The sequence below is a fragment of the Enhydra lutris genome, unplaced genomic scaffold, assembly GCF_002288905.1.
Source record: "Enhydra lutris kenyoni isolate GAN:26980312 unplaced genomic scaffold, ASM228890v2 scaffoldscaffold27, whole genome shotgun sequence".
Classification (NCBI taxonomy): Eukaryota; Metazoa; Chordata; class Mammalia; order Carnivora; family Mustelidae; genus Enhydra; species Enhydra lutris.
In genome coordinates this window covers 18,717,592-18,744,856 of record NW_019154111.1, presented here as the reverse complement: position 1 = coordinate 18,744,856, position 27,265 = coordinate 18,717,592, and the positions used below count along the sequence as shown (strand labels likewise).

Genomic DNA, 27,265 nt, shown 5'->3' with positions numbered 1-27,265 from the left:
GAAATATATAGCATGGTCTGCAGACTCATGTCAGGGAAGAAAGTCTTATCTTTTGGCACATTTCTCATTCTATATGCAGGAGAAATACATGGTGATTTTAGGGGAAATGAAAGACAGGTAGGGCAAAAGTGATACTTGTATCTGTATGGTATTTTATCCTTTGGAGAATTCTTTCATAAAGAAGATATTTTGCATTTTTCTGTGACCAATTAGTGAATGCGAACACAGATTCCTACTTTTAATCTCTCCATATTAAATTCTTAATCTCTGTATTAATTAAAGCTCTGTATTTCTTAATATTGCTTTATTAATTTCATTAATCTCCACATAGTCATTAATTCATTCCCTCACCAATGGTATATACCAAGCATCTAGTACGTACCTATATTAATATGGAAGTAAGGAGAGAATTTAAGACTGTGGTATTGGGGAGAAAATTGGTAGATAATGCAAAAAATTCATTTGCCACTTCTTTCCCTATTTCTGTCTCTTGTACCTTTTGGCTTCTGGTACAAAAGTTCCTATAAGCATTGCTGATGTTTCTTACATAATTTTGTTATTATAGTAACTTTCACATATTGCACCCTTGTCCTAAAGAAAGCAGAAATGATGAGTTATGCTAAAGCTAAGTAGCCCTCAGAAAAATATAGTTTGAATCTCATGAGGTTTTCTCCAGGTACGTAAGTGAAATATGACCCCTATTCATTCAACAGAGTTTGAAACCTAGAACAGAGAGAGGATATTTATGAGAATTTCATCAATCCATGAACGGCAGAGAACGTGACACAGCTTAGAATTACCTGGGTGGGGATCTGTGTAGTCCACAGTGTATCCTTCCAGCTGCATTAGTTCTTGTGGTTCAGACTTTTTCTCTCTATAACTGCACATAGCAAATGTGTATTGGCTAACCTGCGCAAGAAAAGGTTTGCAGAGTGCTTGTGTTAAATTTATTTTTTTATAAGACTCTTTGCCAAATTTGAAAGACAACATGCATTGCTCATATATTAAATGTCAGCATTTTTCAAAACCTAGCTCAGAGATAAAAGCACCTTTCATCTGTCAGCTTGCCGTGAAGCTTGCCGCACCTATGATCAGCATTTCCCAAACCAATGACCTGCTGGCCTAGAGTCTATGAGGTATTAATAGAAGCACCATAAGAAAGCATTCATGTTAAAAATCAGTTTGAGAATTACTGAGTTAAATAAAGATAAACAGCTTCTTCTACTGCATGTTTTCTTATGACCTTTAATAGGCTGACATACTTCGTGAATCTCTAAAATAAGACATAAAAGGAGAATTCTCAAACTTATATGGCCATGGAGCTACTTTTTTTTTTTAGAGAGAGAGAGCGTGTGCACACCAGATAGCAAGGTGGGAGGGGGGGCAGAGGGAGAGAGAGAATCTCAAGCAGGCTCCAGGCTCAGTGCAGAGCCCATGGGGGGCTCGATCTCAAGACCCTGAGATCACGACCTGAGCTGAAATCAACAGTCCAACCTCTAACCAACTGAGCCACCCAGGTGCCCCATGGGACTATATTTTAAAGCAGGCTTATTTTAAGCCTTTAACTAAAGCAAAAAACAAAAACCGAAACAAACCAGATTTTAATAAAAGTTGAGAATTTCCTGGCCTACGTCACCACAGCCACAGCAAAGTCCAAGGTGGAGTGAGTTTTAGGCAGCCTGTGATATAACACTGCCAAGATCTGCTGCCTCTCCATTCTACTTCTCTTTTGGAACTGGCTTCATTTTCACGAGCTGCAGTCTGACTGACCTAGAACCACAGCTGCAAACAGCTATTGGTCACCTCCCTGACTGTCCCACCCCGAGTCCTAAGGCTGTATTTGCACCAGTCACTGTGGCGAAGGGGTAAAAGTAACATTAGCCCAATTTGGGTCAAGAGCTTACATCTGAGGCCAAGAAGACATGCTACAACAGATGGGCTCTGAGAAGTTCCCCCAAAATAGAGAGAGGAGCTGCTGTTCCCAGCAGGAGATAAGAATGTTTGGTGCGTTAATACCGAAACTGCAAAATATCTTACAACGTAGGATCCACGGAAAATAGTTCCAGGTAATGTGAATTATGCTCCCTTTCCACTTTTAAGTACAGATGAAACTAAGGAAACATGAAAAATAGCTTTTAAGGGGCGCCTGGGTGGCTCAGTGGGTTAAAGCCTCTGCCTTTGGCTCAGGTCATGATCTCACGGTCCTGGGATCGAGCCCCACATTGGGCTCTCTGCTCTGCGGGGAGCCTGCTTCTCCCTCTCTCTCTGCCTGCCTCTCTGCCTCCTTGTGATCTCTGTCAAATAAATAAATAAGAAATCTTTAAAAAAATAGCTTTTAAGAGACAAAGATTAAAGAGGACTCAAAAGGGAGCTAATTATGAAAGAAAGAAATTACATGGACTACGGTAAAATTAAGAAATTCTCATTAAAAGATACCATGAAGAAAGTAAAAAGACAAAGCCAGAAACTAAGAGAAGATATAGGCAAAATATCTATTCAACACAGAATGAGTATCTATCGGTATGGAGGGGACAGGTAAGAGCAGCAAATGAGTTACCTAGAGAGGGGCGATTCTGCTTTCGGACTCCACCACCAGCTCCTGCCTGAGTCTCCAGACTGCTGGAAACTTAACAATTGGTAAGCCTCACCATGTATTACGCAATCCCCTTGATCCGGCATAGGTCCTTTTAAGAACTTATTTCAAATAAACAAGTGGACAAGGATTCAAAGACGCATGTGCAGGGTGTTCACTGCAGTATTGAATATAAGCAAAAACTGGGAAAACCAACAGTGGCTTGGTTAAAGACACTGTGGCTTGACCACACAGTCGAATGCTATTCAGCCACCAAAACACGTATGACAGATTATTTTTTTTTTCCCCCAAGACATGGAACTATTTCTAAGATTACATCACAACATAAAAAGTAGGTGAAAAACAAAAATGTACCATGTGCTCTTTTGGGTAAACACTATACATATGAATAGGATACAGACAAAAATATCTGTAGTAATTGTGAGAAGGTGCCATTGTGGGTGATTTAATTTTATTTTAGTGTTTGAGTTTCTCTACAGAGAAGATTAATCTTTACATTGAATATGGAGCTCAAGCTCACAACTCCAACATTAAGAGTCGCATGCTCAAAAAAAAAAAAAAAAAAAAAAAAAGAGTCGCATGCTCAACTGACTGAGCCAGCCAGGTGCCCCTGAGTTATATCTTAATGAGGAAAAAGGAGTACAGCTATTTCCATTTTGGAAAAAAAAAAAAAAAAACATAAAAACTTGTTTGGGAATAGTGAGGCAAAAACCCCAAAACATCTGGAGTTCTCCTTTCCTTCCCCTTATAGACTGTTGATGAATTTACTTTTTCACCTGCCTATGCCCAAGGCTTACTGATGAAACCTGGTGGTGGCTCCTATAAGGGTCTGTTACTAAAGGTGGCTGAGTTTCCTTGTGCAAGAAAGTATGATTGTGGGGGATCTGGGGAGATTGGGAGCGGTGGGTGGTGGATGGTAAACAATGACATACTTCCCTTATTCGTTCTAAAAAGAAGCTCGTTCTCTTACTTAAGGGCAGTAACTTAGTCCCAAGTTCCACTATTCTTCCATAAAGTGATTTAATGTAGTGCTATCCTAAAAATGTAAGATATTTCAAGCATGAACCAAAGTGCAATGATATACTAACATGTTTACGTTAGTATAGTACATACATGGGTATGTAGGCAGGGTGGTTTCCACACCAGTAACAAACAATGCTCTGGACACCTGCAGCGTGTCCCACAATACACTCAGTTCTAACTCTATACCAAGAGAGCGCACAGAATAGAATTCCATAGGTTAAGGGTTCAGTCCTACAAGATTGCCCCTCCCAACCTCCCTTCAGATGCCAGTCATAACCCCAGACTCTAATCTATAGATCGGAGGTTCCTCTCCACCCTTTCCTTGTACTTCAGATGCTAGTCCAAATTATTACCTGTATTTCTGACGGGCTACAGAAGATGAGTTCCCACAACCTCCTCCCTAAATCATCTGTTCATCAACCTGGAAACTCTCCCAATCCCCTTCTTTTGGGTTTTTATACCAGCTTCATTATAGTGGCATGACTGATTAAATCACTGGCCCTTAGAGATTTATTCAATGTCCCGCCCCTCTCCCCTCCCCCAGGTCTGGGAGGGTGTGGGGTATGTGGGAGTGAAAGTTCCAACTCTCTAGTCACAGGGTCCTATAGGCAAGCCCTGCCCATCCTTGGGTGGATTCTACAAGTAACCATTAATGTAACAAAAGACACCTTCATCACTCCCTGGGAAAGTACAGGGTTCTGTGTTAGAAGGGGATAAAGACCAAATATATATATATATGCATTATAAATCACAATTACCATGTAAGTAAATTGATAAAGGGTTTCTTCACACATTTGAGAACTTTGTATGAATGAATCAAACATATTTCTTCGGCAACTTTTTCCCCTCCAAAGTTCAATGTATTTAACCATCGATTTTTGTTGTTGTTGTTTTAAGATTTTATTTATTTGTCAGAGAGAGCGATAGTGAGTGAGTGAGTGAGCACAGGCAGGGGGAGCAGCAGGCAGAAGAAGCAGGCTGCCCGCTGAGCAGGGAGCCGATGGGGAACTCAGTCCCAGGACCCTGGGATCATGACCTGAGCCAAAGGCAGACATTTAACAGACTGAGCCACCCAGGTGCCCCTTAACCATTTTGATACATAACGCTGTGAAGTGAATTGCTACAGTTTACCCAATGTTCTAATGATGGACTTCAGCTTCTTACACTTGTTGCCATTAAGAATAATGTCCAATGGTCATTCTTGCACACATGTGAGAACTATTGAACTATTTGAAGGGTTACACCAAGGAGTGGAATTGCTAGGTCCTAGAGCCTGTGTACCTTCATCCTCACCAGGTATTGCAAAACTAACTTCTAATTCATACATGCACCAGTGCTACGTGAGAGCACCTGACACAATACATCTTTGCCCAACTCGGTATTTTGTGTCTTTTTATATTTTACCAATTTAGACGAATGGGAAGTGGTATCTCACGAGGGATATCTATCACCTGAATTTACAATTGTCATTACTAATAGAGCTGAGCATTTCCTCATAGTTTTATTAGCCCCTTGGGATTTCTTTTCCTGTGGGTTTCTTTATTAGACAAGTTTGCTCCTTTTCTAATGTATCAGTCATTCAAATCCTTTTTCCACAATCAGTTTCACTAAGGATTTCTTTTTTTGAGCACTTGCAAAGAGTATCTTTGCATTTTGTTATTCTGCTTTCTATTTCTTATTTTCTGCAATCTTTTTTTATTTCTCTCTTCTTTTTGGGGGGTGGTTAACTTTATTCTTCATGAATATTTAAATTCATCTACTTATTCATTTTCAGTTGTTATTCATTATATAGGTTCAATAAACCTAAATGCCTGTATATTTAGGTTTATTCTAAATTTACCCTCGTTTCATCTCACAAGTTATATATAGCATTTTCATTAATTCGGTTCTAAATATTTCTCATGTTCATTAGTTCTTTTCTACACATGAGCACATAAGTACACTTTTAAATTTGGATCTACAGTTACATTTTTCTTAATGAGTTTTTTTTTTTTAAAGATTTTATTTATTTGTCAGAGAGAGAGGGAGAGAGAGCAATCACAGGCAGACAGAATGGCAGGCAGAGCCAGAGGGAGAAGCAGGCTCCCCGCCGAGCAAGGAGCCCGACGTGGGACTCGATCCCAGGACGCTGGGATCATGACCTGAGCTGAAGGCAGCTGCTTAACCAACTGAGCCACCCAGGCGTCCCTCTTAATGAGTTTTAAATAATTTGACTATGACCAGAATGATTCAGAATTTTTTGAGACTTCTTCTGTTGCCTCGGGCATGGCCAGTTGTTAAAAGAATGCTTAAAAAGAATGCATTTTTACAATTATTTTTCAGCGATTATGTCCATTACATCAAATTTACTAATTGCGTAGAAAAATATTCTACAGTTTTCCAATATTTCTTCCAATGTGTCAATTATTGAGAGGTATGTTAAAATTTCCTATCAGTGCTGTCTGTGAATTCTTCATATGATTCCCTTGAAAGTTGCTTTATATCTTTCGAAGACACAATCTTACACATATATGCCTTTGTTATACCTTCTATGTCTGTTCCCTGTTGCTGGTAAACAGCTTCCTTTATACTTATGTAGGTTTTTTTTTAAATTTCTGAAAGTTTTTTTTGCCTTGAAGTTTATTTGTTGGATATTCACCAAGCTATACAACATTTCTTTTGGTTAGTATGTGCCTGAAAATGTTTTCATCTTTTTTTTTTTTTTTTTTTTTTTTTTTTTTTTTTAAAGATTTTATTTATTTATTTGACAGAGAGATCACAAGCAGGCAGAGAGGCAGGCAGAGAGAGAGAGGAGGAAGCAGGCTCCCCTAGAGAGCAGAGAGCCCGATGCGGGGCTCGATCCCAGGACTCCGAGATCACGACCTGAGCCGAAGGCAGCGGCTTAACCCACTGAGCCACCCAGGCGCCCCTGTTTTCATCTTTTTATTCTCATTTACACTGTGTTCTATTTTAAACTTCTATTAACAATATATAGTCGGATTTTTTAAATCTCCAAAAATCTAATCTTTTAATAGGCAAGTCAAGATCATTTATATTTTTATATTCTGTAATATATCTGGAATTATTTCTGTTACCTAACTGTGCTCATTAACATGTTTACTTTTCTCTTATTCCCTGTCTCTATTAAACATTAACAAAATCCCTTTCCTCTGATAATGAGGAAACTACACATTCTGTCTTTATTTTTTTTGGTGATTGTTCTCTCAAATCCTATTGTGTTTTTAACTCATCCCTCCTGAATACAGAGAACTTTGAGTGCTCTATTATCATTACCTCCCCTCTTATAATAAAATCAGGGCTCATTGTGTTAGTTTTACCTTGTTTTAGTAATATTTAGCGTGTTAACATTTAGTAAGAGGAAACATTAAAATATGTTATCTGATAACAGTTAATATTTATAGTGGCCCTTGTCTTTACCCATTTTTTTGGCCACTACTGTCTATTGATTCACACTCCATCACTGAGTTCAAGTTCCTTCTTTAGTAAAACCTTTTTGAGTCAGTGTTTATTTTAAAGTAAGTCTAATTCTCCCTTATGAATGACTGGTTGGTTATATAGTATTCTAGGCTGGTAATCCTTCAGCACTGTGAAGATACCATTCTATTTTCAGAGAGCTTATATATCCATATTGAAAATTTTGATAAAAGTCCAACTGTGGTCCCCTTGTGGTTAATTTGCCTTCTCTCTCTGGTTTCTCTTAAGTGTTCTCTTTATCTTTGCTATCCTGTGTTTTAATTTTTAATTTAAAAAAATTAAGTAAACTCTACCCCTGATGTGGGGCTCGAACTTTCAACTCTAAGATCAAGAATCACTAAGGCAATCAGGCACCTCTGTTATCCTGTAGCTTTACTGTGACGTTTGGGGGAGTTTTAATGTTTATCCTGATTGATAGTTGTAGTATTTCTTGTATCTGAAAATTCTCGACTTTTATCAGTTTAATAATCTTGTTCATTATCTTTCCCAATGTTGACTCTACCTTCTATCCCTTTATCCTTTCTTCAAATTCTATCAGAAGTATCTTGAAACTTCTGATCCATTCCTCCCTATCTTTTAAGCTCTCTGCATATTTTATGCTTCTTTATTTCTCCGTGCAGATTATGGAATAATTTCTTAAAATTATAATATTCCATCATTAATTACATCACTAATTTTCTCTTTAAATGTGTCTAACCTATTATCTAACCTGTCCAATAAGGGTGTAACTTCATGACTGTTTTAAATCTTTACTAGTAGCTCTACATAGCGCCATTCCAAATCGGCTTGTTCATTTTTCATAGTGTTATGTTCTTTGTTTTGTTCTTTTCTTGTACTTTTGAATCAATTTATAAATTTCATCACTGTAAATAAAATTATTTAATAGTTTATATATATGACAATTATTACTGAAATTCTTGGGTGTGCAAATAATTCTTTGTTTTGTAATTTTTAATATGAGCTCGTATCCGGCACTGGTACATCTGTGGATATTTTACAAAACCCATGTTCAAGGTTCATATCTCCAAAAACAATTTTTTTTTAAATGCCAGATGCCTCAGACACATCATCAATTCAGAAGTACTTTTTATGTTAATTTCTTAACTTGGGTGTTCCCTTATATTAGTATAAAATAGATTAGAACTTCAACATTCTCTGAGTATAGGTTAATAGTTACAAACTCTCAGGAGTCATTTTTATTCCATATTCAGAGCCTAAGGCCGAATATAGATTTACAAGCCTGGAGGCAGGTTTTCTTCTAGTCCAATTTCATGGAGATCTAGCTCTTCTAAGTCCTTTATGAGAAGATCTCTTATCCAAATCCCCACTTTGACAATGCCTCTGGTTTTCCTTCTCTGAGTAAACAATAAAATCCCTACACAGCAACATCAACACCTTGTCCCCATACTTCAGCCCAATACAGCTACAGTCTCAATGCACAAGCTTCACTATTTGGTCCCTAAGGTTTTACTCCTTGCAGTACAGCTATGCATTTAAAAAGATATGTATCAGGGCGCCTGGGCGGGGGGGGGGGGGGGGGTCAGCCTCTGCCTTTGGCTCTGGTTGTGATCTCCAGCCCCGCATGGGGCTCTCCGCTCAGCGGGGAGCCTACCTCCCCCCCCACCCCCCCACCCCCGCCCCATGCTTGCCGCCCCCCGCCCCCCGGCCTGCCTCTCTGCCTACTTGTGATCTCTGTCAAATAAATGGATAAAATCTTTAACAAAAATAAAAAGATGTGTATCGTACCATACCCAGCATTTCTAGGTGTTTTCCACAAGCGAATTCTTAGCATAACCTTAGGACTAGCCAAGATCACCAATTCAAATCCTTTGGCTAATCTTTCCATTTCCTTTTTCCTTTTTTATGGAGATTCTTAGTAACAGGTCTAACTTTCATATGTATGAGAAAAACTACACATTTTCACCACATTTCACTACATCCCAGGAAAAAAAAATTTATGATGGGGTGAGTATATGAAACCAAAATATGTTCAGATTTGTCTTATTAAAATATAATTAGTAGACTCCATTAGTAGTTAAAATATAATTAGTAGACTCCAGGAAATTACCAAGTAATACTTTTGTGACCAATTATTAAGAGAAAAATATACTGAGCCAGTAATCCATAAGTTTCCTGTTCTGTTCTTTCTTTTGGAAGAACCTTAAAAACCTGGCTGAAAGAAAGTCTCTTGACACGTCACCACACGAACAATCTGGAATCTGCTGGAAGAGAGATGACTAACACAGAAAGGTCTGCCTTGCCTGCATGGCTTACAAAAATCTCCCGCACACAGTAGTTGGAATTTATAGCTACCCCTGTGTTTGGTACTCCAGACAGGTTCTCCAACAAGACTTGCCCATTTTTATTCATTTTTCCACCTGAACTCCCAAGCAGGAATATATCACCTTCACCTTTAAAATGGCATGATTCATATTTCTTAATCTAGTAAGCCCTACTCCTCCTTCCAGGACCCTTACAGACGTGTCCCCTTTACATCGTTTTTAAGTGCATTTACCAGTATGTGTTCTTTGTTTTTGACTCACCGGCTCCCACGGTGTCTGGCATATAGCCCCTGCCTTTTAATTCCTCCATGAAATTAAACTTATTTCAATTCAATAAAATACTCAGCCACATTAAAAAATCTATTTGACAGTACAGATCACATACTTACCTTGTTTAAAAAATATACTAAGAGTCCAGCAGTCCAAATTACCCAACTTGTATTCTTTAATGAAACTTCCTCCACTTACAAATAATATTTGATTTTTTAAAAAAATGTCAAACACATCAATTAAAATGTTCAAGAAACGATAAGCATGAGGCTAAATTCATTCCTTTTTCTAACTAGGTTGTCTTAAGCATCCTTCGTGTGATGGACCCAGATTTAAGAGCCATGGAGGAACCAAGTCTTATTCTTTCAGGTATACTGGTAGCTGTGATGTGATCACAGTCATAATAAACCCATTAAAATGCTAAGATATTTAAAAAAAAATGAAATAAATCAAAAAATGAAATAACAAATCAAAAAATAAAAACAAATCAAAAAATAACAAATCAAAAAAGTGATTATGGAGTGATTATATTAAAAAGAAAGTCCTACTTTCTCAAAAACACCTGATTCATTTAAGTGAGCTCTTGCTGTATTTTATATGTTTTTATTTTGAGAGAAAGGTAAAGCCAAAATATTAGAAAGAATTGCAAATTGAAAACTGAACAGGAAAAATAATAAGCAACTTTGGAATTGTAATGGAATGTAATAATATAATTTCATTCATGTACATGAATGAAATTATATGATATATATCATATATATACTTGTATGTATATATATATATATATATATATGTGTACACACACACACACAAAGATACATATTATGTAATTGTAGAGATAGGACTGGATTCCATAACAGTATGGGTTTACTTTCTGATAGTACTATCTTAACAATCTACAAGGTATTTATTTAATCAGTAAAAATTAACAAATGAAATATTGTTACGTTTGATAGAATTATAGATTTTGTGTGGCAAGGATCTTAAGAAAACACATTTGGAAACTGGAGACTACGATATCTAGGGGACTCAAGTCTCACTAAATCACAAATAGTTAAACCCAGAGTTAAGCTTCAATGAAAAGAAGAGATTATTCTCTAGAACACAGTGCTATTAAGGGATTAGGGTGCTGGGCCCTTGAGATCATGATCTCAACTCCAGAGTTCACAGATGAGGAAACTGACTTTCCCAAAGTCACCTAGGAGGAAATCATTTTCTTAAGGCTAGAAACACAAGTGTCCACAAATCTAGTTAGATATATTCCTTCTAATATACCATATTATTTTATAATTCATATTCTGAAACTTATATTGCTTTTCCAAGTAAGCCAATTACCTCTTATTTTCTGGCAAAGTTATTATTTAAGATAGCTGTAAGATATATAGTTATCTGTAAGAAACTATAATCAAAGACTATTAAGACTACTATGGGTATGGGAGAGAAAGGTAAGTGAATTGAACAGCAAGTAATTTGAGGCATTATCCCTTTATTTTCTTCTCTCAGATACATAGTCAATAAATCACCATCATTTGTTTTATCATAATTATTGATTACATTTTCAATGAATGTAAAATTATCATCCTTTGATATGTTTAATACTGCTCTTAAACTTTCCTTGGTCTGAGTACTATCATGCTACTTTCTCTCATATTCTTGCCATTTGTGGTGTAGCTCTTAAGATCACCAAACAAATGGATTTTGTTGTTTAATCCCATTCTGAGAATTGGACTCTTAATGTGTACATTTAATACATGTATAGTAAGAATAGGTGTCTTCTGCTTTAGGTTTTTAAAAAAATTTTTATTATGTTCAGTTAGCCACCATAGAGTACATCATTAGTTCTCAATGCAGTGTTCAAAAATGTTTTAGGTTTACTAAAGTTTCCTCAACATCCCATTTTTATTCTCTGCCAGTTACTTTAAAACTTTTCAAGGACAGAGCTAACCTCCTATTATTTCTATTTTCAAAAATCATTTTTGACTGTTTCTTATATACCCTGAGGAGTACAGCCCGTTTTTAATCACTCCATTCATTAACTTTGACAAAAACCTGGAATTTAGTTTCACATTTTGTTATAATTCTTCATCGGGTGCCTGGGTGGCACCGTCAGTTGAGCATCTGACTCGATGTCAGCTTAGGTCATGATCTGAGGGTCCTAAGATTGAGCCCTGCATTGGACTTTGTGCTCAGCGGGGACTCTGTTTGGGATTTTCTCTCTCCCCCTCTCCCTCTGACACCTGCCCCGTCCAACCCCCAACACTCTCTAAATTAAATAAAATTTTAAAAAAATTACTTCACATGTCCATAACTTGTTCAGGAATCATTTTTCATGTTTATGTTTGACTCAAGATATTTTATAACTGTTAATAGAGATTTAGCTCTATTATCATTACTCTTTAATTCTTTTATATTTTAATTTTCATATTTCTGAGAAACCATACTCATTCACCTCAAATACCAGGAGTTTTGCTTTAAATATTTTCAGGAAGGTGACTTACGGAACACAGATGTTACTCATTTCTCAAGTCCCACACAATTTCCCATCAATTCTCTATAGATGTAACTCTACTGACTTCTGTAGTTGAGTGTTAAGATGTAGGAAGCAACACATTTTTAAAAAAAGGTTTTATTGGAGAGAGAGAGCACGGGGCAGGGGGTGGGTTGTGGGGGGTGAGGGAGAGGGAGAAGCAGACTCCCGGCTGAGCAGGGAGCTCTATGTAGGACTCCATCCCAAGACCCTGGGATCAGGACCTGAGCCAAAGGCAGACCCCTAACGCACTAAGCTATCCATGCACCCCAACGCACATATTTTTAATTGAAAAAAATATTTTACAAGAAATGTTTGAAGGTATCTTCTCACTAAATTTCCTGAAATGTGGAGGTTTATCTGCAGACTCTTCTAAATACCAAACAATGTTTTTGTTTACTTTCACTGTTGCTTTTATTACTACTTCTGTTTTATCTGTATTCTCTTCCCACTTCAATAAGCAGATTTTTTTTTTTATCATATTGGGTATTTTCTTTCTTTCTTTAATGTTTGCCACTGTGGGTAGAGTTTTCAGACTTAGAGCTTCTCGAAGTCTTCTATGTTATTTACTTTATTCTGTATAGTGTTCATTCTGTACATTATTGCCTAAAATGTGGACATCAATTTTTTTTTGTTTTACTTCCTTATTTCTGTCAGCTCTCTTCTATTAATTTCAGGCAGCTCTAATTTCCATATACTTTTCAATGGAGCCCATGTTTCTTACACATTAAGCAAAATCAGTATTAATATTACAGAATCCCTTCACAGGTCTCCATTATTCCCCTCCCTCCCCATACCACCTCACCTCTCCTCTATCCTTAAATAACAGGGATCTTTCCAGGTCTGATTTTGCTGAATGACAGGAAATTCTCATTGCTTCCCTTTCATCTCCCACTAGAGAACTTGACAGGATTTACCCCCTCAGTCTCAAGCTGGAGAGAAAGTCGAAATGAACAGCTCTCTCTAACCCAGCTTCGATTTTCTAGCAGGCATTTATGTAGTGAGGTTTGGGTAGGAATTCTTCCAGTGGCAACGATATGGTTCTCTACATTCAGAGGCAAAACAAAGTATTTGAATATTAGGTGGTTTTTACATTTTATTTGCTTTTGGCGAAATTACAGAAGGAACTAATTTAGTTATAAGATTATAGAATAGTAAAAATATTTTAAATGCTCCAATGCTATGTGTTTGGGGCATCTAACTCAGGAACTTAAACATACAACCGAAAACCCAGTTGAGAAAATGAGTGCTTCTGTGACAAAACTGTTCCCACCGACGTACTTAGGTGGGCCAGGGTTCTCCATGCTTACATCTCTAAATAATGCTGTACACAAGGAATCAATCTGAAACTCTTTCTCATTTTAGAAAAATTGCTCATGTACAGGAAGATTGGGCAGGGAAGCCACCAGTCCATGAAGATGGGCATTTCCAATAAAATTTCACTTTTTTATGTTTAATAATTGTTCTTCAAGTTTTGTCACGTATCTACTTTTATTAGTTGTCTGCTAGTTATGATTGCAAACGTACATCAATATAAAATAATTTTTAATACCTAAAGCCTTTGTTTATAAGAGTTTGTTTTCTCCTTTTCCTTCGGTCTTATTTTTATTCAAGTGAGGTAGTTTAACTAACTTGGTTTCTTCAAACAGAGGGAGAAGGGGAAATAAGTCTGGTGTTCAGCAAAAGAAGAAGTAAAGAAGCAGCTGTTTTTAGGGAAAGGGGTTTTCTGTCTTTCCTATGTTATTTTTTGTCTATCTGGTAGATAGGTTTGTTCTCTGCTTAAGTTTGCTTATTTATGTGGCATAAACAGAAGTTTATTGTCTCCCTGTTTTGGAGGCTTGAATTTTAAAATCGAGGTTGGTTCCTTCTGAGGGCTGTGACGGGGACTCTATCCCTAGTCTCTCCCATCACGTCTGTCAATGTTTGGCATGTCGTGGCTTGTAGAAGGATCATCTCGGTTTCTGCCTTCATCCTCCCATGGCGTTCTCCCTGGGTGCCTGACTACTCCCAATACCTTCTTCTTTAGAAGAACAGCAGTCATGCTGAATTAGGGACTCACCCTTTTCCAGTAAGACCACATCCTAATTAGGACACTTTTCCCAACTAAGGTCACATTCTAAGGAAGGTTAGGACTTCATGGGAGTTTTTTTTTAAGTTCCAACTTTGTACACTTCTTTTTACTTTCAGAGAAGCGTGATAGGGTGGTGAAGGAGGATTCTGACACACAATACTTACTTCCTAAGAGTAAAATTCTGTTGGGGAAGACCCAGGGAAATAAGAATTCAAGGAGAAAAAGCTAATAAAACACAATTTTCAATGGTTACAGGTAGCCATAGAATCACAGCGGCACTTAGATCCTCTTTGGCGTGCTTACAATTGATTAATGGTTTTATTTTAAAAACTGCATCCACTGTAACTATTTAAATTTATGATGAAAAGTTTATGGTGACCTGGGGCACCTGGTTGGCTCAGTTAAAGCAACTGGCTCTTGATTTCCGCTCAGGTCATGATCTCAGGGTCGTGAGATCAAGCGCTACATAGGGCTTTGCGCTGGGCATGGACCCTGCTTAAGAAGCTCTCCTCCCAGGGTGTCTGGGTGGCTCAGTTGCTTAAGTGTCTGCCTTCGGCTCAGGTCATGGTCCCAGGCTCTTGGGACTGAGCTCCACATCGGGCTCCCTGCTCAGTGGGCAGTCTGCTTCTCCCTCTGCCTGCTGCTCCCCCTGCTTGTGTGCTGTCTCAGTCAAATAAATAAATAAAATCTTAAAAAAAAAAAAATCTCTCCTCCCTCTCCCTCTGTCTTCCCTATTCCCCTGCCCCCTGCTCTCTCTTAAAAAAAAAAAAAAAAAAAGTTTACAATGACCTATAAGTTGTACAAAATTATTTACTGGCAAAAGAGTTTGAAGAGTAGCATGAAAGTAATCTGGTCTTTTAGAAAGATACATTTGGTCATTCTTTGATACCTTGCACAGATCTGGGAATTAGTCTCTCTTGGCTTACTAGTCAGAACAGGAAATAACTGCCTTTAGTTCCACATGCATTTATAATTTTGATATATTTTCCTGTTCTTGTGGTATTTCCCCCTCCATTCATTCACTCGACAAATATCTACAATGAGTATTTCTAGGTCGGGAGCATTATAACAATGTCTTTAGCATCAGAATCAGAAAAAAATAATTAGAAAATAAAATCAGTCTCAAAGAGAATGGAGAAGACTCCACAAATAAAGAAGTATCGTCGACGACTTTGAGTGTGAATCACTTTTGAAGAAAAATAAAACCGTAAAGAGAATGATATTAAAGGGGGTGTATTTTTGATAATTGGGCCAGAAAAGGGCTCTCTGAAGATAATCATATCAAGGTATTTCAAAGAGCAGGAAAGGGGGATAAAGCCAGGTTTAATAGGAGTCTGCCATTGAGAAAAAACAGAAGTCCCACTCTCATTTGCCCTCACTTACTCTTTCCCACTCATCTCGGATATGACCTTGGGGAAGTCACCTTAACTCTTACATACCTCAGTCGATTTCCTGTCAAAGGAGACAAGGATGATGGCCCTCTAGAGCTCTGAGAGAATCAGAGACAACGGATGTAGGGCTCCTGGCCCCTGCTGGCCTGTGGCGCAGGAGTCCCCAACAAACCACACCCCACCGTCAGGAGACCACCTTCCTCTCTCTCCTCCTTTGCGATTTCCAAGAATCATTGCATTGGGGTTGGAGATGGGCCTTATTGCTGTAACAGAGTGAAGGTGCCTGGCCGATTTTGATTTTGGGGACCATATGCTTCTCTGCTGTGAATGACTTGAGGGCTTTGGCTTTCCTCTCTTGGCTTCCAGGTCCCAAACTCACTTGGTTCTCCCTGCACCCCACCCCTTCCCTGGGTTGTTTCTTTCCCATCAAGATCACAGACTTGTCGAATGAATACGTAAATGAACAAGAACCTGAGAAAGAGAACGTGGAGATGCCTCTGAACGTAGTTTTAGATATGATCCCCTTTATTTCTAATGGATATGATCTTGATTATACATTTCAATGTAGGTTTTTGAAATGGTTACTCTTTTTAAAAGCATTCATCTCTAAAGATCTCTATATTAATTACGTTCATGTGGTCGTGCGCTACAGAACCCAGATATGATATGTGTAACCCACCTAAAATGCTAAAAATTTGTTTGCCAATTAAGATCTAGTTTTTCAAAATTACCCATCAAAAGGCTCGTTTTTTCACACGCAATGTAAAATGCCTAACATCAGTGTTGTTTCTTTCTTTAATATAACTTGATACAAGTCCAGTTGCTATTTTATGCTTTAAGCACTTATATTTCTAGCTCACTTTAAATTATTATTTAACATGATGGATACATAAAATTTTAAGTACCAAATTCAAGATCTTTAGAAATAATAAAAAAGCACAACACAAACAAACAACAAACAAAAAACCCTTCACCCTCAAAGGAATCACCTACTTTCTAAAGCCATGGTGATTTAAATGATAAAGTATTAAACATGTGTTTTATTTTGTACGTCTTTTAATATTTTACTTAATGCTTCACTATCTCAAAAGTCACTCACCAGACTCAGAATCTGTCATGGATTACCAGGCAGTGGGTTTTAACAAAGAGTACAGATGGAAGAGTAACAAAACACCAACGACTAACAAAGCTATCACTAAGAATTAGGAAACCCAACCCAGGAGACAACTGAAAAAAAGTACAGATTGGCTTTTGAATACACTGGTTCCAGAAACAACGGACTACGAATACCATCCTTTTAACTCCCTGCCTCCTGGTTCTAGTTCCATAAAACGATGCTGCATTTTACACTTCACTCGAGTTCTTTAGTATCCCCAAGAGCTTTCACATTCCCCATCTCTTTTGCAAGGTCATATTAAAGCACATTCCTGAGGCAAAGTCTACAATGAACCTGCAGGATATGTTCTAGTGAATGCGTTAACACCTTATACCTACTGGTTCTCTAGCCAATATCCAAACTGAGGGTAATCGGGAGAAGCTGGAGTCTGAAAAAAGTGTCACCATCAGTTGGCACTAAGTTAAAATACGTCACTGAGAGAGAAGCTATGGGATCCGGGGGTGGGGGTGTGGGGGGCGGTTACCCTGCTCCCTGGGCTCCCAAGGGAGGTATTCTGAGGCCTCTACTCTGCTTCATCACCACATGACAGGGAATTACACAGAAACAGGTGGTCTGACCTAATATTTGTTTTCACTTATAAGCCTCCTTGTATATTGCCGAATAAAGCTTATATAATGTACTGTATTGCAATTGAAAATCCTTCCCGTGGAAAGATATAGCAATAATAACCATTCAGTATACTTAACGCAATCCACTCTTAACTCCATAAAGAATGGATTTATTGAGAACTGGGGGATAGAAACAGACTTTAATCTGATGACAGCATTAAACCAGGTTTTGGCATCGCTACCTTTGACAGGGCACCTTCACTTTAGTTGCTCAGGTCCCACGAGGTCTCTGCATCTGGTCTGGGAATCTGCCCGCGTCGTTTTCAATTGCCAGCCTGTTCAACACCTGTCTGTGTCCACGTGTATGAGCGCTAACTACGAGTTTTTGGAGACCACAGCATCCACGTTTCATGTTGTATTCCTACTGCAGAGATCATGTTAACAGCTGGCGGCTTAGCAACTGCCACCATCTAATTTCAGTAAAGATTAAGGCTTAAAAAATCCTTCGCTGGAAACGCTCTTGGGAGAGGCCAAAGGTGCTGCTAGAATTATTAAAAAAAAAAAAAAAAAAAAATCCCCACAGCTTAATTTAATCAAGGAAAAGGAATTTATCTTCAAGATCATGATGGATTTGAGGGGAATATATATTGTCTTGACCAAATGGCATAAAAAAGATTTAGCAATTGGTGTATAAATTAAAGAGGGGAAAGGCAGTCTTTTAAAAACAATGGTCAGAGTGATGCACATATATTAAATTATTTAACAAATAGTTTCTACTCACAGTAGATTATAAGAAAGACTAGGTCCTTGTTTTCATGGAACATAAATTCTAGAAGGGGTAAAGAAATAATAGGAAAATGTATAAATAAAAAAAAGATCATTTTGATTAGAAATACATGCCCTGAAAAATATAAAACTGGGACAGGGAGTGAGTTGAGGGATACTCTGGATTGGGTAGGCAGACAAGGCCCATTTAAGGTGATATTTGACCTGATACTCCAATGGGTCAGTAGAATGAGCCAGCCGTGGGGAAATGGAAGCAAAAGAATCTTCAGAATTCTTATAGATGCGTTTAAGAGTAGCTGAACAAGCACTAGTTGAAGGAAAGGCAGGGGACTTAATTCAAAGGGATATTCACATAGAAATCACCCACTAAAAAATAAGCCCATATTAAGTATTTATTTGAGGTACATTTGGAGAGGGAGGCTCGTGACGCTGAGGTACTGAACTCCAGTTATTGGCCCTGTAACTAATCTGGGGCAGAACATGCAAGTTCAAGTGCTGCTCAGTGGGACAGAGGACTTGCCAAAGAGGAAGCCAGGGGCCAGAACATGTAAGATCTTCTCCAGGTCATGGTCGGGGTAATTCTACGCATAATGGGAAGTCATAGAACCATTTAAGCAGCAAGTGGCAAAATCGGAGGTCCACCTCAAATAGACTATTTTGGCCATGCAAACAAGAATTTATAAGGAGAATGGTAGGAAGCAGAAGTCGCTAGGATGACTCTGTATATGAGAGCCGTGTGATGATAAGAATAGTTTTGGCTAGCGCAGAGGCAGAGAAACTGGAGAAGGTACATCTAAGTGGGACACTGTTCTGGCTGTAGTTCCAACAGGACACTGAGGCTTGGTGATGTATGCCCAAACAGAAGTCTGTTTTATGTTCCATATAGAGGTGTGAAAAGGAATCCAAATTAAGGGACAGATAGGACTTCCTTAAATATTTATGAGTCTGTACTATGTGGCAGGCATACATGTAGGTACGTAGAAAGATCTACGTTGACTATAAATACATACATACACATAGGCTATACACACACAAATTTAGAAATTGAGACTTGTAAAGCAATTTTCAAAAAAAAAAAAAACACACACAAAAAAACAAACCCTAAGCCCACCAATGTCTCATTCTGACTTCACAATATTGCACAATTCTCTTTCATAGGCCCTTTGCGCTTTTTTTGTAGGTACAAGCTTTACAATAAGAGGAATCAGACATTTCCCTGGAGTCAAAACATGAAGATAACAGCAAGTTTTCAGGAACTACTGGGCATTCCCGAATGCAATGAATGAAAGAGGCATTTTGCATTGGGATCGCCACTGGGTCCGTACCAGATTCTCCTTACGAAATCCAGCCCCGTTTACTTCACCTTTTATAATTTTAGCTCCGGAGATACAGGTAAGGGATCATGTAATAGCTCATCTTTTATAACTATTATGAAAAGTAAATGTATTGTTGATGTCCGGGGTAAACTGTATAAATTAATATGACCGTTGTTTTCTTTACTGTGGAAAATTCATTGGTCACAAAGCAAGAGTTATCTTAAAAAATACATTCTAGGGTCGTCTGGGTGGCTCAGTGGGTTAAAGCCTCTGCCCTCAGCTCAGGTCATGATCCCAGGGTCCTGGGATCGAGCCCCGCATCGGGCTCTCTGCTGGGCGGGGAGCCTGCTTCCTCCTCTCTCTATGCCGGCTTCTCTGCCTACTTGTGATCTCTGTCAAATAAATAAATAAAATCTTTAAAAAAAAAACATTCTAAAGAAAAAATTCTTGTCCGCTAACATTTTGTTCCAAATAAGCCCCACAACCCAGAGAACTTTCAATTTTCTTTCATATTGCAGGTGTGCATCTTGAAAGATAAAATAATTTTGCTGACACATAATGACTATTAATTATAAAAATGACAAATGAAAAAACAAGCCAAAGTTCTGGTGACTATTTGAGTATTCCTGAGTCATCTAACGCTTTATAATCTTACATATCATAGGTATCCATGCCCTTTGGCCCAGTTACTCCATTTCTATAAGAATATTCCCACATCCACACAAAGCTTAACATATAGGGGCTACACACACACACACACACACACACAAGTACATACATATGTTTACATGTACACACACACACACACACACACACAGATTGTACCAATGCTTATTTTTTTAGGGAAAGAGGGAGAGGGAGGGAACACAGAGGAAGGGGGAGATGGAGAGAGGAAGAGAGAATCTTATGCAGGCTCTACACTCACTGCAGACCACCTAAAGGCTTGATCTCATGACCCTGAGATCATGACCTGAGCTGAAATCGAGTCAGATGCTTAAGGGACTGAGCCACCCAGGTGTCCCACCATTGCTTATTTTAAAAAAAGGAGAAACTTAAATGTCCAAAAAAGGGGAACTGTTACATAAATTATGTTAACCCATACTATGGGATCCAATCATCAGTCAAAAGAATATAGTGGATTTTTATATACTGACATGGCACCTCATCTATAATATTTTTAAGGGGGATCAAAACGATATACAGAATATATATATATGGAATGATTCCATTTAGAAAATAAGCAAACACCAATAAGGAAAAATGTGCGTGTGCGTGTGTGTGTGTGTGTGTGTGTGCACACGCGCACACACACACACAGACACAGATAGAATTTCAGAAAGCCATTCTAGTGGCAATGGTTACATGGCAATGGTCCTCTGAAAACAAAAATGGAGTAAGGTGGCAATGCTGGCAGGGGTGTTGTTGATGACGGCCTTTCATTTTCTCCATAAATAATTCTGTATGATTTGATTTCTTCCTACATTGAACATGCCCTCGGTTTGCAAATTTCAAATCAAAGACAGCCACTATCCCATGATTTTCTTGATCTGACAAACAATATACTTCCTCACTTCCCATTGCTCTCAGCCAACAGCTGATGTCCGAAGACTGGATCTAGATCATATAATTTCATGTCGTAGTGGTATTCTCAAACACATGAGAGCAGCGTGCCACAGTGGGTCTCCCTGTGTACCGATGAGTTCAGAGAGCAACAGGCTGGAGCAGCCACTTCTTTTAAGTCTCAAGCAGATTTCTGATGGCGTCTCACTAACGGAGTGCTTCTCCTACGTGTGCAGCACGTACGGATCCCTCAGTGACACGGCTCACTGTTTACATACTGTGCCAACTCAGCTGATGTGTAATTAACATTATGTCTTGATGGCCTGCTGTTGTTTGCAGCAACTTCAAGTCATGATTCTGACACGTCGACAACAAGCAGTGAACACTTTGAGACAGGGCCAAAACAACACTGATGTCTACTTCAGTTTCCAGTGATGTCACACAGTAAGTAGCCTTCACCAGCACGAGACTCTCCGTCTTTCACTTACTGGCCAGGTCTAGTCAAACGGTCTTGTACCTCATGAAATTAGTGATCCGCAGTGACTACTCCTATAGCTATCTGTCTTCAGACCAACACTATTCGAGTGCATCAACTGAATCGTACCCTTAGGACAGGGAACACGAAAGTTTACTCTGTAGACTGAATTTGGATTTGAATGCTTGACTCTACCACACACTAACTTTAAAATTCCAGGTAAATGATATAACTCCTTCGTACAACAGGGATCCTATTTATTACCTATCCCTCAAATATACCTTATTCTGAGGATTAAACAAGATGATGTGTTAAATGTGCTTCACATAGGGGCAACCTGGGTGGCTTTGTGGGTTTAACCTCTGCCTTTGGCTCAGGTCATGATCTCAGGGTCCTGGGATCGAGCCCTGCATCGGGGGACTCTATGCTCAGCAGGGAGCCTGCTTCCCCTCTCCTCCTGCCTGCCTCTCTGTCTACTTGTGATCTCTGTCAAATAAATAAATAAAATCTTTAAAAAAAGTGCTTCACATAAATGCCTGCTACCACTGCTTAATAAATATAAGATAGCAGTAACTGTAGTAGGTGAGTGCTCCAAACATACTGGATTTATCATAGAATATGCAGTATGTGGAGTCATACGGTTATTCGAATAGGCATTAGCAGATTATAGATTTAGGAAATAATTCAATTTGATTAAATCAGAGAATGTTAAAGCTATTAAATGCTTGTACTACAGTGAACAAAAATGTTTTATTGTCCTAAGTACTTTACAACAATGATATCCTCCAAATCTAATACTAGAACACTGAATAAGCATAAGAAAAATGAATAAGAAACACTTAAGTTTAACTTTGGTAAGATTTCAAACATATTCTTCAAAATCAATTGCTCTTTCCATTTGGCTTGGACCCACACTTACCACCTTCATTAAAAAAACAAACAAACAAACAAACAAAAAAACCCAGCCTCTTAAAAACACATGGAAATCTATTCAATACTGTAACTATACTCACTTCAGAATCTAAATGGGGACCAAACCTAATCTTACTTACAATCTTACTTGGAAGCTCAATAAGCACCCCATGTTAATAAATAATTTATTGTCCTATTTTGAACTGTGCTTTAAATGTTTATATGAAAGTCCTTTCACTTCAGCAGCTCTTCGAGTGTTCACTTTGAACAATGACTTTGCAGCTGGCCAAACCGGACTCTCAATCAATTTTTATGAGGACAAATTCTTGAGCTGATGGCTACATCTCTGGCTATATCACTCATATAATACACACTCGCAAGTGGTGATGAGATTCCCATTATCACCAGAGCACCATTCTGCCCATGGCAGCAGCAGACACAGCAGGGGTAGAGTGTCCTCCCTCGAAAAATGACTCCTTCACCTTTCAGTAATGCAGCCTGCAGGTATGAACCTCCAAGCTGCGTGCCAGTAGAATGAGAGCCCTCTTTAAAAATACTAATAAAAACTACCCAGGTCTTCCCAATGGGCCCTCTCCCTGAATCTCCATACGCATCCATCTTGATTCTGAAGTGTGTGCATTCCATTTGTCTTCCTGTTACATTTGGAATTGAAAGGAAGATTCAATTGTATTTAAAACTTCAAAAAGTTGCCAGAGTACTGGCATGTTTATCTCAATACCTTTGGCATGGGATTCTCTGTAGGAGGGCATGTATATACATATATTTGTGCAAAATTATAATGCTTAAATAGGACTTCAGATTTTAAGATAACACCTCAAATAGAAAAAATATGCATTCATCATAGTCTGGTAGTGTTTTTTCTAAATTTCAATTATGGGGTATATAGGTTTACATTTAAATTTTAATTATGGGTTTAAACTAAATTTTGCCCTTTAAAATGTTACACTTAGGATGTCTGTGTGGCTCTGTTGGTTAAGCATCTGACTCTTGGTTTCAGCTTGGGTCATGATCTTAAGAGTCATGAGATCAAGCCCCGAGGTGGGGACTGTGCTCAGAGGGGAGACTGCTTGAGATTATCTTCCTCTGCCCCTTCCCCACTCAGTTCACACAGTTTCTCTCTCAAAGAAAAATCTTAAAAAAAAAATGTTAAACTTATTTTTGTTACTGAGAGAACTTCATAGCTTCCTAAAGACATGGTTAATGTTCCTCAAAGACATAACCAATTAATGATCTTAAAGAACTCTAATTCTTTCTTTCATTCCTAAACTCTTTTATAGGGTGACCATCAAAGTACACACGTTTATTCTGTAACTTTTGGTTAGTTTACTCCTTACTTAGGTAAGGAGCAAAGGATTACCTTAAATCTCACCTGGCTAAAACCATGAAGTGATCATCTGATCTCTCAAGACCTAATAAAGCCAGTTTTCACACATACAGTCAACACAGTTGAAATTCTCTTGGCCTGTCACTTAACTAGATCTCCAGACTAATAAACACTCTGATTCATTCTTTAAAACATAATAAATATGATCTACATACAAGTAATAAATATATATATATACTCTTTGATATTAACCCAAAGGAGTTGAAAACGAAAATCTACATAAAAACTTGCCCAAGAATGTTTATAGCAACTTTATACACAATTGCCAAAACTCAGAAGCCACCAAGATGCCCTTCAGTAAGTGAATGGATAAAGTGATTCACCCAGACAATGGAATATGGAATATTATTCAGTAATGAAAAGAAATGAGCTATCAAGCTATGAAAAGACATGGGAGAAACTTACAAGCCTATTACGAAGTGGAAGAAACCAATCTGAAAAGGCTATGTGCTGTAAGATTTCCATCCTGGAAAAGGTGAAGCTACAGAGACAGTAAAAAGATCAGTGGTTGCCACGGAGGAGAGAAGAGCCAAATTGGCTTGGAACAGGATTTTCAGGGCAGTGAAAACACTCTGTGTGACATTTCAGCATTGGATATATGCCATCACACATTTGTTCAAACACATTTAATACACAACACTATGCACCCTGGATGACTATGATGGACCAATGTTGGTTCATTCTTGGTAACAAATGTATCAAGTAATGTTGATGATGGGGAGACCATGGCATGTGTGGGGGGTAGGGGGTGTATGGAAAAATAAAGTCTTTAAGAAAATAAAAATTAAAAAAAGTGTAATGACTGATATGTAAAACTCTGTGCTTACTAAGAGTCAGCTAGGTTTGTTTGTGCCAATAACATCAGCTATTAAAACTATGAAGTTAAAAAAAAGTCTGCATTGTAATGCATGAAGTAGGACAATGAAAAAGAAACTGCAGTTTCTATGAAATATCAGTTGAATGACTCAGAAAGATTTGATGACGTTGCTAATACAAACCTGTTAAATTAGATGGGAGACATCTATAAATAGGAATAAAATCAAATGCCCAGAAAGATCTGCATGAAAACTGCCTAGTCAATGCATTTAAGTCCTTGTAATGATGTAAAGAAATTAAATATGGAAACCAAAAAAGAGGTCTTATGGGTGTGGTTTTTGGAGGACAGATCACCCAGAACTCCAAATGGAAGACACCCAAAGCAAATGTTTGGGCTTTCTATCAAGACCGCCAAAGTACTTACATACAAGTACGTGTATCTTTTGTTAAATTAGTTGACCGAATATTGGTTCTAATCACATAAGGCTACATTTTAGAGAAATAGGCTGGCTGGCTGCCATGCAGACAAAACTACTTTTGATGGAATTTTTATACTTTTCATGAAGTTACCATGCATTGTGGCACATCCAACAATGGATAGTTTACCTTACACCTGGAAGACAGCAAATGACAGTTTTCCTTCCTTGGCATTTCACCATGTTATTTTGATAGGCTCCATTTAAAGTTTGCTTAATGCATTGGTAGGAATCGACAAGATTTGAGACTATTTTATGTTAAGAATACCAAGAATGATTTTCTTTTCATATATATCCATTGGGGATAAAATAGCTTGGATTCATCATAGAATGGAATGACTACTTCTTAGAAAGTATTCCTTACTGTAAATTTATTTTGATGAGTATGTTCTATGAGCAAAGGTTATCTGTGATTAACAAACAAACAAAACAGAGTCAGTCAGAATAAATATCCCAGTAACCTGTCTATATTCAGAATCCTATTGCAAATCAATCTACCAGTCCAGGTAATTTACTGATATAATTATGTGAATAGATGATAAAAATGGAATATCTGTATAAAAGTGGGAGCTTCTAAGTATTATGGTTTATTTATAAAATATCAGAATGATGCAGTTTTTCCCAAGGTATGGTCCTGTTATCCTGAAGAATTTAAGATCTTTTCAGGGAATCTGTGAGGTCAAAACTATTTTTGTAACAATATTTAGACATCATTTGCCTTTTTCACAGCTATCCTCTCATGTGCGTATGGTGGAATTTTCCAGTGGCTAAATTTCATCTGATATTGCAACAGATTGAATGAGGAAGCTGATATGAAAATACAGCTGCATTCTACTAAGCTAGATATTAAAGAGATGTACAAGAGTGTAAAATAATGCCTTGCACTTACCTAAATTGATTCAGAACACAGTTATTTTACATAAAACTGTTACTTGTGTTAGCATGTAAAAAAATTGCTACTTTTATTTTGAAATGAAGTATTTAAGGATTTTTTTTAAGTTTTAATTTTTTTTAAAATTTTTAAAAATTTTTTATTTTTTATAAACATATAATATATTTTTATCTCCAGGGGTACAGGTCTGTGAATCGCCAGGTTTACACACTTCACAGCACTCACCATAGCACATACCCTCCCCAATGTCCATAACCCCACCCCCCTCCCAACCCCCCTCCCCCCAGCAACCCTCCAAGATGGGATTGGGAGGGAGACAAACTGTAAGTGACTCTTAATCTCATAAATTTTAATTTCTAACACAGTGAGTATCAATAGATTTAACCCACTAAGCAAAAGTTTGAGAACTGCTGTCTTAGATTGATTGTGTAACAGGAAAATAATTTACTAACCTGAACAAGAACAAAGTAACGTTTTTTCCATCTTTTCCAAACCTTCTGTCCTAGGGCATACAGATATCTGGCAAGAAAAACAAGCAAAGAATATTTTAGATGAATAACGTTGTGGCTCTGCGTAATCGTATTTCTTCCATAGGTATTTATTCTTGAGACCAGCCTGCTAAAGGCAGTTTAGTTTATTTGGAAGCTGAGACAACATGTAGCTTCTGGTTACAAAATGACTGAGCTTATTCTAGGTTCTTGAAAGGGAATTGATTTATGTGGCTTATCAATTTGTCAGTTCTTACTACAAATTGAGCGAAGTTGGAGCTAGAAAGGATAATCAGAGAACCAGTGGGAATTTTATTCTTAACACACACTTCTTAGGAGAGACAAAGGCTATAAACTGGGGATAAAGGATTCATGTTTCAGCTCTCAGATGACCATGGCTGAGAAGTGTGGCCTAAGGGGGAGGCATCTGTAGAGCCAAGAACCCAGAGGGAAGGGTCACTGTCCAGTTGGATGACCCCAAGTTACGTTGGCACCGATCTCAGTTTCTGTTTCTTCAACTATAAATGGCAGGACTAGGTTTGCTGATTTCTAAGGTCTCTGCCAGCCTCAGAATTTGGTGGCCTAGCTGACTTACAGAAGTATCTTGCTGCAAATTTTCCTAACTATGGAATTCAGGCAATAATGAATGTGAAGAAGACATAGCCTAATTCAACATAGTTACCGCCAGTGCTTTTGTTAACTTCACATTGCTGATAGTAACGTGAAAGGAAATGAATAAAGCAGAGAATCATCTGAGGACAAAACTTTTCTTCTTACTGAATA

General features: G+C 38.0%; 1 protein-coding gene across 5 annotated transcripts in view; it reads right to left on the bottom strand.

Annotated features, from left to right (window-relative positions):
* Window positions 1-27,265, bottom strand: part of LOC111151929 (calcium dependent secretion activator 2) — a 532,957-nt gene that overhangs the window by 156,372 nt on the left and 349,320 nt on the right. For all 5 annotated transcript variants that reach the window (XM_022510148.1, XM_022510149.1, XM_022510145.1 and 2 more), the window contains exons 9-10: window positions 26,447-26,513; window positions 801-909 (exon numbers count right to left, since the gene is read on the bottom strand). In XM_022510148.1, coding sequence (XP_022365856.1) covers window positions 801-909; window positions 26,447-26,513 — 176 coding nt within the window. The remainder of the gene's footprint in view (window positions 1-800; window positions 910-26,446; window positions 26,514-27,265) is intronic.